The following is a 12,619-nucleotide window of genomic DNA, read 5'->3' as shown; positions in this document are numbered from 1 at the left end:
TGTGAGACTTAGCTTTGTTTTGTGGAGAGTCTCTGGTTAGAAACAGACTATGATTTTATCAATGAAACATGAAAGCAAACATGATAAACTTCTCTGGTAAAACTAGAAACGAGGGCTATATGAAGTAATTGGAACTATTGGTAAATATTCCTAGTGATGACCTGAACATAGCCAAGAGTTTCTACCTTAATCAGGGGAAAATCTAGGCTTAAGATAGGAGCTGGGCAAAATTGTTAGAGCAGTTAATGGATTTGTTTCCCTACTTTGCATCTCATTTTGTGGAAGTGATTTTCAGTGTCAATTGTTTGTTTTGACACAGAGTTTGGCCCTGTTGCGCAGGCTGGAGTGGATCACAGCTCACTGCAGCCTCCACTTCCTGGGTTCAAGCCAGCCTGCTACCTCAGCCTTCTGAGTAGCCAGGACTGCAGGTACTTGCCACCATGCCCAGCTAATTTTTATGGTTTTTGTAGAGACAGGGTTTTACCATGTTGCCTAGGCTGTTCTCAAACTCCTGAACTCAAGCAATCTGCCCACCTCCACCTCCCAAAGTGCTAGGATTACAGGCGTGAGCCACTGCACCCAGCCTTCACTGTCAGTTGTAAAGCTCATGCTTGCTTTTCCTAATGGGAAGATTTTTGTGTCATGATATAATTGCCCTCTCTCCTCCTCTAATGAGTTGCTGTTATCCCTGTAAACTAAAGAGAAGAGAAATACCTGTAGTATATATTTAATTATTGAGGTCTACTTCTTGAATTCTTTCATGCTAGTCCCATTTGTAACAATTGTTTGCCTCCCAGAAGTGTGTCTCTGGAGGAGGGTGCTGACTTCTGTGCCCTCTGGGGCACCCTTAACCAAGGACTTGGATGTTTGTCTGCTCAGAGGTCTTTCAGCTATCTATCCATGACCATGGACGTCAGTTCACAGCCCTGGCTGTTCCTTAGAGATCTAAGTAACCACTTTGATGATTTCAGGATTCTCTTAGATGTTTGTAATAAATCGGTTCCTTTTTTATTCCAGTTCGGGAGTTCTGTAGGCAACTTTCTCAGCCCTTTGTTGTTGTTTTTGTTGAGGGGAGAGCATGGAAAGTTTCTGTAAACCTTGTTTGGGATATTCAATTCTCACAGTATCTGTGGGTAAGTAGCCCCCCAGCATAGAAGCTTAGTATTTGTTGCTGTCCTTGGATCATCAAACGTTGGGGTGTGGATAGCAAGCTCTCTTGGCCATTGGTACCCTACATTATCATTATTGACTATTTAAAAGAAAGACTCTGACATCTCTTTAAAGATGTCTGAAAGTTGTAGACATCTGAGTACGATAAAAGACATTCAGAAGTTTTAACACCCTTCAAAGCTGCTAAGTTACAGCCTGTGTCATTACAGTAATAAACTTTCCTCCAAGAGTTGACATTTCATAATTATGCTTAGGAATATTATTGATTAAATGGGATATCAGTATAAAGCAAATTTCAGCTTATGTTTGCATTGATAAACATGATTTATAAAAGGTAGATTACTTATAAGATTGGATATAATGTTGCTGGTGTTTTTACTTTAAATATTGGAATGTAATTTCTAAAATAAAGTTGTTTTTATATTTACAGAAAAATTAAGAATAGAGTTCCCATATACTTGCCTCACTCCACACACACAATTTCACCTATCATTAACCTCTTGTAGTAGTATGGTACATTAGTTATAGTTAGTGAATAAATATTGATACATTATTGCTGACTAAAGTCTACACTCTATTTAGATTTCTTTTTTTCTTTTTTTTTTTGAGATGGAGTTTTGCTCTTGTCGCCCAAGCTGGAGTGCAATGGCGCGATCTCGGCTCACTGCAACCTCCGCCTCCTGGGTTCAGGCGATTCTCCTGCCTCAGCCTCCCAAGTAGCTGGGACTACAGGCATGCACCACTATGCCTGGCTAATTTTGTATTTTTAGTGGAGATGGGGTTTTGCCATGTTGGCCAGGCTGGTCTTGAACTCCTGACTTCAGGTGATCCATCCGCCTCGGCCTCCCAAAGTGTTGGGATTACAGGCGTGAGCCATTGCACCCGGCCTCTATTTAGATTTCTTTAGTTTTTACTTAATGTTCTTGTATTAGTCTGTTCTCATGCTGCTGATAAAGATATACTTACTTGAGACTGGGCAATTTATAAAAGAAAGAGGTTGAATTGACTCACAGTTCTATAGGGCTGGGGAGACCTCAGGAAACTTACAATTGTGGTGGAAGGGGAAGGAAACACATCCTTCTTCATATGGCAGCAGCAAGGAGAAGTGCAGAGTGAAGTGGGGGAAAGCCCCTTATAAAACCATCAGATTTTTTGTGACCTCACTGTCCCAAGAACAGCCACCCCCATGATGCAATTACTTCTCACTGGGTCCCTCCCACGATGTGTGGGGATTATGGGAACTACAATTCAAGATGAGATTTGGATGAGGACACAGCCAAATCATATCAGTCTTTTTTCTGTTGAAGTATCCGATCCACATAAATTGTCATGTCTACTTAGGCTCCTTTTGGCTATGACAGAATCTCAGACTTTCATTGCTTTTGTTGTCCTTGATAGTTTTGATGAGTACTTAACAGATATACTATAGGTTACTCCTCTTGGAATTTGTTGTTTTTCTCATGATTAGACTGTAGTTGTGGGATTATGTGATATGACTGTTTAACTTTGTAAGGAATTGCCAAACTCTCTTCCAAAGTGGCCGTACAATTTTACATTCTCATCAGCAGTGAATGAGAATTACTGACACTTCATATCCTTGTCAATATTTGGTAGAGTCAGCTTTTGGGACTTAAGCCATTCTAGTCAATATGCAGTGGTTGGGATGTAATTTTTTTTTTTTTTTTTTTTTTGAGACAGTCTCACTGTCACCCAGGCTGGAGTGCGAGTGGCATGATCTCAGCTCATTACAACCTCCGCCTCTTGGGTTCAAGTAATCCTCCTGCCTGGCCTTCCTGAGTAGCTGGGATTATGGGCACCCACCACCATGCCCAGCTAATTTTTGTATTTTTAGTAGAGATGAGGTTTCACCATGTTGATCAGGCTGGTCTCGAACTCCTGACCTCAAGCAATCCACCTGCCTCAGCTTCCCAAAGTACTGAGATTACAGTTGTGAGCCAACATGCCCAACCAGGATGTAATTTTTAAAGTTGGTCATTTAGTCTTACTGTCATACTTTTTATGTTGAGCATTCCTAATCCAAAAATCTGAGATCTAAAATGCTCAAAAATTTGATCTTTTTGAGTGCCAGTATTCCGATTTTTGAATCAAGGATGCTCAACCTGTAAATATAATGCAAATGTTTCAAAATCTGATACAATCAGAAATCCAAAACCCTTCTTGGTCCTAAGCATTTTGGATAAGGGATATTCAACTTGTGTGATAACTGACGATAGAAGCATTAGCTTTCTCCTAATATTCCTCTTTAAATAAGCATTAAGAAGAGAATGTGTTAACAGATATTTAATAGCATTTCACTTATTTTGTTAAAATTACCTGTTCTCTTTGCTTTCATTACTAACCCCTTATCAGTTACATTCCATTGGTGTTAAGCTACACTCTGATGTTAATGTCTCCTGTTTAACTGCTTTTGGTTAATTATTTATTCTCATTTTCCATTCTTCAAAGTCATTTTTGCTTTTTGTTTGTTTGTTTTTATTTGTTCATAAAGCTTTTTTGTTTCTGTTACATTATGTAGTTTTGTACCAATGGCTAGAAGCAGATCGTCATGGCAAGAGCCAAGATGCTGCAAATACGACTTCAGGTAAAAATAAAATTAAAAACAAGGATGGGCTGTTATAAATCATTGTTTTAAGTGACCCCAAGCCCATTGTAAATGTTTCTTTATTCAGTTTTGCTTGGTCAGACTTACAGATGTTATTTTATGTTTCTCTTCTCTCATCTGCATCTTAATTTTCATAAAGACCTCATTTGCTTCAAGCCTTGAAAACATGTATTCAGTAGCCTTTAAGCTCTCTTGGCAGATATTTCCTACTTTCTTAGGAGGAAAAGCTTCAATTTAGTAGGAGGTTATTTGGCAGTATTACTTGGAGTTAAGCTGATATGTAGCTGTGGTAGTTGTACAAATTTATAGTCCTTGTTTGTTTTAAGATAATATTTAAAAGGTAAATTTTAAGTACAGGATGCATATGTAATTTTCATTTCCTGGGAATCCAAATTCTTAGACTTAGTTATTCTCCTGTGTGTGTGTTCCCCCCACCCCAGCAGTAAATTCTAAGTTAGAGCTTTATGAAACATGTGTTTAAAATGAGAAGTATAGGTTGTTCCCCCATCTCTCATCCCCAAAAGTCATTACCAAGATTCTCTTATTTTGGCTGGTGCTGGTAGGAATAGCTGCATCCAGTCATTTCTAAATTCCTTTTTTTGGGGGGATGGAGTCTCACTGTGTCACCCAGGCTGGAGTGCAGTGGTGTGATCTTGGCTCACTGCAACCCCCTCCTCCTGGATTCAACTGATTCTCCTGCCTCAGCCTCCTGAGTAGCTGGGATTACAGTTGCATGCCACTATGCTTGGCTAATTTTTGTATTTTTAGTAGAGACAGGATTTTGGCACATTGGCCAGGCTGGTTTCGAACTCCTGACCTCAAGTGATTCACCCGCCTCCTCCCAAAGTGCTAGGATTACAGGCATGAGCCCCTGTGGCCGGACCATTTCTAAATTCTTAACAGTGATACCAGAATTTCAAAATAATTGGTTCTTCCTCTAATATCCTTCCAAATCATATTTGCCAAGACAGCTGTGTATATATAGCAATGATCTTTCCTGTTATCCCTTTTTTAAGCAATCTGATAAGTGGAATGGTGGTGGTTTTGCTTTTCTTTTGTTACATTTGTTACTGTTTTGTGGCTTTTTTTGTTTTTGTAACATTATTTCTTTCTGGAAGTGGTTTCCTTCTAGTGGATTATTTGTGCCTCAAGAAGGTGCAATGTTCCTTAGTTAATAGAACAATTATATTGAGAATGGCACTTTCATGACCTTTCTGATATATCTCCTGTTCCATTACTAACTTGATACATGAATGAAGATAATGTTATTTTAACTATACACAGGCAGAACTGAATTAAAAGGTAAGTGTTACAAGGAGTTATATGATAGGTTATGTCATGTTTCTTCTGCTTCTGCAGTATTTCATATTTTATTTACATTTATGGATAATAAAAGCAAGTATTTCTGGTGTTAGAGGGTAGGTGAAGGAGAGGGTTTCTCGATGGCTGTATACCATGAAGATACGCTGTTGCTTTGTCAGTGCACAGTCAGCAGCATAGACTTTATAACTAGGAAGAATTTTGTTTTTTTCTCTAAAGTAAATGAAAAGTAACTTTTAAAAATCTTTCTTTTCTTTTCCTTTCTTTACTCTCTCTCTCTCTTTCTCCCTTTTCCCTTCCCTTCCCCTCCCTCCCTCCCTCTGTCCTCCCTCCCTCTGTCCGTCCTCCCTCGCTCCCTCCCTCCCTCCCTCCCTTCCTTCCTTCCTTCCTTCCTTCTCACCCTCCAGCCTCCACCCTCCCCCTTACTTTCCTTTCTTTCGAGATGAGGTTTCACTGTGTTGCCCAGGCTGGTCTCAAATTCCTGGGCTCAAGTGATCTGCCCACCTCAGCCTCCCAAAGTGCTGGGATTACAGGCATGAGCCACCATATTCTGGCCAAGTAACTTTTTTACTGAAGAAGTGAGTAATTTAAAATTTCTTAGTGTTCACAGGAAAATGTAGCATCAGCTTAAAAACATCATGGACTCTTCCTAAAATCAGTTCTGAGCCCTGAATCTGTTCTTTGCCCACACTGACTCTCATGGACAGTTTCACATTCCTCTGCTGACTTTTTGATGCTTACATACTCTGGAAGCATGGTGCAAAAATTGATAAACTCTACTTAGGGATATCTTTGACAATTTCTCTTCTAGAAATGAGTGCTCTCAACTCTTAGAAGATGGAAGTATAGAGTAGAAAAATACAGAGATGAAATGTTTGCCTAAATAAGTCAGAGGAATCTAAATAAAATAATCATCATTAGCCAAGGACTTCAATTAGAAATAGTAGTTTAGTTGCCTCAGCAAATACTTAAATTATGTGTCCTCGTTCAAAAAAGTTCCTATGTATTTTATATTGTAGTCTCCAGCAAGATTTTTGAGTGCGACTTTTTCTTCCTTCTATGATCTGTTTTGCATTCCAAGGTGTTTTTTCTTTCTTTCTTTCTTTTTTTTTTTTTTTTCATATTTTTACCCAAAATAGAAACTGAGTCTAACTGGAAGTCAAATACAACTCATAAATCAAATTGCTTTGTGGTATTTTTAATAGTATAAATACTGTTAAGTGACATTTATCTTTTGCTGTAACAGCTAGTATTTTGTACTTAATTAGAACTCTAAAAGTAGGAAAACACAGAACACAATAAAATTGCTGCAAGGTCTTCTAGTTCCTTGATCCCAGATTTTTGACATTGAGAATTTCAGATCCATCTATCTTAAAATATTTCATGAAACATTTCGGGATAATAGGTCTTAAGGGAATTACTCTGGTTGAGGAGGTTAAAAAAACTAATCTGATAGCTATTATTGAATTTTCAATTTTTTACTTTTCAAAAATTTATTTTTTTTAAAAAAAAGAAAAGAAACAGTGTCTCACCATGTTGCCCAGGCTGGTTTCAAATTCTGGGGCTCAAGCAGTCCTCCTACCTCAGCCTCCCAAAGTTCTGGGATTACAGACGTGAGCTACTGTGCCTGGCCTGAATTTTCTTATATGTAATTAAAATGTAGCCTACTTTTATCTTTCCAGAATTTTGCCAGATAATGAATTTAACTTAGGGTAGCTCATTTATTTTAAAAGGTTAGTATGTTTAATGTGTTCTGTCTACTAAACAGGATGACTCAGCAATGATGTTTGTAATTCTGTTAGTTTTGTTACTTAGCATCCTGGATATGCAGTCACATTTCTCAGAGATTTTTGTGGAAACTCAAGCCAAATTGCCTCCTTTGAGCACTATAGCATGGGGGTCTAAGTGTGTATAAAATTTTAGGATCATAAGACATATGATTCGTTTAATACAAGACATTTATTTTCTGAAGTAAATGTTTTCATATAGTTTTTTTATTACCACACACTGAAATTGGACCATAATTAGGTTACAGCAATGATTATATTACTATATTTTGATTTTTAGTATCAGTTGAGTGACCAGGATTTTAAATTTCAGATTCTGAAGTTTTAAATGCTGCTCTGTTGTTAAGTTTTTCAGTTGTCCACTGGGATTTTACAAGTCAGATGGTTAGAGGCAGAAATTGAATCAGATCTGAACATTATCAGTCAGTAGTAGGTCTATAAAATAAATATAAAACTATGACATGCTTTTGGAAAAGTTCTAGATATTAACTATGTATTAATTATTTGTTGTAGGTGAAAATTTTGACCAGAGTCCTTTGAGAAGAACATTCAAATCCAAAGTTCTCGCCCATTATCCTCAGAATATAGAATGGAATCCTTTTGATCAAGATGCGGTTAACATGGTATGTGTTTTTTCCCCCTCATTTTCTCTTTAGCCTTGTTTTTACTTTATTAAGATGAAGGTAGTGACTGTATTTTGAATTTATTCTTTATTTCATTTATTCTTTAAGTGATTTTATAAGAAATGTGAGGCCGGGTGCAGTGGCTCACACCTGTAATCCCAGCACTTTGGGAGGCTGAGGCGGGTGGATCACCTGAGGTCAGGAGTTCAAGACCAGCCTGACAAACATAGTGAAACCCCGTCTCTACTGAAAATACAAAATTAGCCGGGTGTAGTGGCGCATGCCTGTAATCCCAGCTACTCGGGAGGCTGAGGCAGGAGAATTGCTTGAATCCAGGAGGTGGAGGTTGTGTGATCACACCACTGCACTCCAGCCTGGGCGACAGAGTGAGACTCTGTCTCAAAAAAAAAAAAAAAAAAGAAAGAAATGTGATATTGTCCTCAGTTTAAAGATCTGGAAGCAGAAGCTCAGAGAAGCAAGTTACTTGCCCAGAGTTTCCATAGCTAATAAGTTTATACAGTAGATCCTAAAAGCCCATTTTAGTTTCCTACTATTAAACTGTGTTGTGCATTTGTATTAATACATAGAAGCTTTGATAAACAGTGATACTACTTTATTAGCCTAAGAGGAGCCTGATGGTAAGAGCCTGATTACAGTTTTCATATTTCAAGGAATGTTGTATGGTAGTCCTGTAATTTGTCATTTTTGCAGACAATGTAAAGATGAAAAGCAACTTAATTGTATTATTTAGATATAGTAGAAATCTGAATTTGTATAATTGTTATCGGTGAATGGCATCCAGCTTCTTGGCGTCTTGAACAAAAAATTGGACAAAACGTACAAACCAAGGAAAGAATGAAGCAACAAAAGCAGGGATTTATTCAAAATGAAGGTACAATCCACAGGGTGGGAGCAGGCCCGAGCAAGCAGCTCAAGAGCCCATTACAGATTTTTCTGAGGTTTAAGTACCCTCTAGAGGTTTTCTATTGGTTACTTGGTATACACTCTGTGTAAATGAAGTAATGGCCCACGATCAATCTGTTTGGTTGTGGGAGGATACCAGTCAGAGGCTGAAGCAAAGCTACACCCTACATAAACATACAACCAATCAGAGACTGAAGTGAAGTTACGAAGTTATACTCTTGTGCAAATGAAGATTTGGCCCCCTACCATCCTGATTGGTTGTGGGAGGGGAACGATCAGAGGTACTTTAAATTTTTTTTTTTGAGACGGCGTCTCGCTCTGTTGCCCAGGCTGGAGTGCAGTGGCGCGATCTCGGCTCACTGCAAGCTCCGCCTCCAGGGTTTACGCCATTCTCCCGCCTCAGCCTCCTGAGTAGTTGGGACTACAGGCGCCTGCCACCACGCCCGGCTGTTATTTTGTATTTTTGGTAGAGACGGGGTTTCACCATTCACAGGATGGTCTCGATCTCCTGACCTCGTGATCCACCTGCCTCGGCCCCCCAAAGTGCTGGGATTACAGCCATGAGCCACCGTGCCCGGTACTTTCAATTTTTAGTCTGCCATGCAGAAAAAGGGTGGGAGGAGAGTACAAAGGGAGTAGCCACTGGTCCTTTTGCTACTTGGGCATGGAAAGGCGGGGTTTTCCTTTTGATTTAGTTCTAGAAAGTCAGCATGAATCGGCCTTAGGTTCCCTGCCTCCAGACCCTGTTCTCCTGCCTCATAATGAGTTACCAGTGCTGATTAAATGTCTCTTTTATCCCTGCATGATGGTGTGCATCTATAATCGCAGCTACTCAGGAGGTTGAGGCAGTGTGATTGCTTGAGCCCAGGAGTTTGAGACCAGAATGGGCACCATAGCAAGACCCTGCCTCAAAATAGGTATGTAAGTAGGTAGGTAGGTAGGTAGATAGGTAGGTAGGTAGGTAGGTAGGTAGATAGATAGATAGATAGATAGATAGATAGATAGATAGATAGATAGATAGATAGATAGATAGATAGAAAGAAGATAGAGAGACAGTCAGTCTCCTTGAGAGGTTCTTAGAAATAAAGTAGGTCATAGTTTTCAGATTATTTAGAAAGGGCTCTTCTTAGAAGCCTGAATAATATTTTGGATGTCCATAAACTCTATGATTATATAATTCAGGGGGCCCCAAAGTAAGGAGATACCAGGCATGATAGATATAGAAATGAATTGGGTGTATACATAAGAATGGAAAAAAAAAAAAAAACCAGAAATGGTTAAAGGTGAACTGAGACACAGTGATAGCCATTGCTCTTTTTGAGGTGTTTTGTTTTGTTTTGTTTTGTTTTTGTTTTTGTTTTTGAGATAGTCTCACTCTGTTGCCCAGGCTGGAGTGCAGTGGCACAATCTTGGCTCACTGCAACCTCCACCTCCTGGGTTCAGGCAATTCTCCTGCCTCAGCCTCCTGAGTAGCTGGGATTACAGGCACATACCACTATGCCCAGCTATTCTTTTGTATTTTTACTAGAGACAGGGTTTTACCATGTTGGCCAGGCTAGTCTCGAACTCTTGGCCTCAAATTATATGCCCTCCTTCAGCCTCCCAGAATGCTGGTATTGTGAGCACATGCCACCACACGTGGCTCATTTTTGCATTTTTAGTAGAGACAGGGTTTTGCTATGTTGGCCAGGCTGGTCTTGTACTCCTGACCTCTAGTGATCCACCCGCTTCAGCCTCCCAAAGCACTGAGATTACAGGCATGAGCCACTGTGCCCGGCGTCTTTTTGAGTATTTTAAAGATAGTGTTAAAAGATTCCATTATAACCTGATAATCTAACAGAAGGAAATTAATATTGACTAGATGTCTGCTAGGGTACATTATGTATGTTATTTTCACATACATGTTTACATGTACCCAGTGAGAATTCTGATATTTTCAAAGGGTAAGTAATTTGCCCAAAGTTAGGCAGAACTCAGAAGTTAAATCCAGATCATTTTTACTCTCTAGCTCACTTTTTTTCTCATCTGCCTTGCTGCCTTCCCAAAAGAAAAACTATATAACTTAGTTTTGATCTGCACTAGAAATGTTATGGGTCACACTGGACCCTTTGTGATATTTTCGTACCACAGTAAACTCTTTCTAGCCTGGGCTCGCTCTAGGGAGGGGATAGCGTGGTGCTTTTTGTAAGGACAAATGCCTAAAGCACTTGGCACTTTGACTTTGATTCCTTACAGAGTACAATGTGGTTATTTTCCCAAACTGTTACCCAATACTAAAATAATCAGAGATGCCATTTTGCTGGAAGTTAATATTGTAGATGCTTAGCATCATCTTTGGTGAAGACTCTACTATAGATACTAAGTAGAACACAACTGTTAGTTATCTTCATAAGACTTGGAAGAGTCCAGACAAGATCTGACTAAAATAGTCGAACAGCAGTGACAAAAAAATAACTTATGAGCTGCTTATGTAGCAAATTAATAGAAAGGCATTTAGGAAAAGAATGTTTAAATCAAGCAGTAGAAAACTGGGTAAGAATGTGAATAGATCACAATACTTAATCTTCTTAAATTAGTAAGATATTTCAAAATATAACTTACTCTGTGAGAAATCAGAATGGTATTCAAAATGAGTTTCTAGCCTAAGCAACATAGGGAGACTCTCTCTCTACAAAGAAAAAAAGAAATAGCTGAATGTGGTGGAAACATGCCTGTGGTCCTAGCTACTCTGGAGGCTGAGGTGGGAAGATCACTGGGGCCTGGGTACAAGTACTTTCTTACTATATGAATCCACAGTCATTTGGAGCAAAATGCCACCCTTGATGTGTCTTCTTTCTTTTAATCATTTGAGTGAATTAATAGTGAGATATCCATGGTAGCTTTTGCCTCTATCTGCAAAACAATAATCTTTAAAGTAATTATCAGCTTCCTTGATCTGTCTTTGATATTTTCTTTACTCCTTGCCCCTGAGGTTGTTCTATGTAAGCAGCAAAAGTTTTCCCCTGAAGAATAATTGCAAAGACTGTGTTCGATTGTTAAGCACCACGTAGCGTTTTTTTTATTGCTGCAAATCTAAAAGGATTTGCTTGTACTCCTGGAAAATCTCTGAAAAGCATCCCATTAGTTTGCATTCGGGTCATAGATTTACTGCCTTTAATTTCCTCTTTGATTTACTAGTAAGTGCGTTTGTATGAAGCTGTAATTTATCCCCACCTAAAGGTATAAAGCTTTGTCTTGCCTTTAGCAAAATTCCACTGCAGTGAGTCATCACCTTCTGTAATATTAGTCCTTCCTCTAACAAACAACAGTAGTGCTTTGAATAAAAGGTCATTAATTTCATACATAAATTAAGTACCCAAAGCAATGAACTTTGTTAAGTAAAATGTTTAATGTGTATGAGTGTAGTGCAAATAAAATAAAAAATAAATACAAGTGACAGGTGAAATAATCCTGAATTAGTTTTTTTCCCTCAGTTGCTGATTCAGAGATTTTTATGAAAAGAATATAAATATCACAGAACAGAAAGAACAATACAATAAACAGTCATGTATGTAAATCACCTAGAATTAACGTATGCCAACATTGACATGTTTGCTTCAGATCTCTTCCTTTCCTGTCCTGTCCTGTCCTATCCTGTCCTGTCTTCCTGTCTTTCCCTCCCTCCCTCCCTTCCTTTCTTTCCTTTATTTCCCTTGTTTCCACAGTCTTGCTCTGTCTCCCAGGCTGGAGTGCATTACATTTAATTAAATTAATTTATTTATTTGAGACAGTCTCACTCTGTCACCCAGGCAGTTCGGTGGTACAATCTCAGCTTGCTTACAACCTCTGCCTCCCGGGTTCAAGTGATTCTCATGCTGCAGCCTCTCGAGTAACTGTATTATAGTCGCTCACCATCATGCCTGGCTAATTTTTGTATTTTTAGTAGAGACGGGGTCTCCCTATGTTGGCCAGGCTGGTCTCAAACTCCTGGCCTCAAGTGATCTGCCCACCTCAACCTCTGTGAGCCACCGTTGCCAGGTCTGCATTTCATTTTAAATGAAATAAAGCATTGCAAACAGAGCTGAAGGTCCCCTACCCCACTTTAACATCTCTTTGAGGTAATTTGCTTTGGCATCCATGGCTATGTAATATTCTAGTTGATAGATCTTATCTTTAAGCCTGTGTTGTACCTA

At 39.0% G+C, this 12,619-nt stretch overlaps 1 protein-coding gene across 9 annotated transcripts in view; it reads left to right on the top strand.

The window, feature by feature from the left end:
* The window catches only part of DENND5B (DENN domain containing 5B), a 220,707-nt gene that overhangs the window by 83,008 nt on the left and 125,080 nt on the right, over nt 1-12,619 (top strand). For 7 of the 9 annotated variants that reach the window (XR_004176034.1, XM_021922162.2, XM_031650408.1 and 4 more), the window contains 2 exons: nt 3,707-3,772; nt 7,414-7,523. Coding sequence is in view for 8 of the 9 variants with exons in the window: in XM_021922162.2 (XP_021777854.2) it covers nt 3,707-3,772; nt 7,414-7,523 (176 nt within the window). In the remaining variant the exon portion in view is untranslated. Of the gene's footprint in view, nt 1-2,979; nt 3,146-3,706; nt 3,773-7,413; nt 7,524-12,619 lie in introns of those variants that run through there. The other 2 variants (XM_031650411.1, XM_031650404.1) reach the window with 2 other exon arrangements.

The sequence above is a fragment of the Papio anubis genome, chromosome 9, assembly GCF_008728515.1.
Source record: "Papio anubis isolate 15944 chromosome 9, Panubis1.0, whole genome shotgun sequence".
NCBI classification, from domain to species: Eukaryota; Metazoa; Chordata; class Mammalia; order Primates; family Cercopithecidae; genus Papio; species Papio anubis.
The sequence above is the reverse complement of the archived record's forward strand: the minus strand, read 5'-3'. Positions and strand labels throughout refer to the sequence as shown.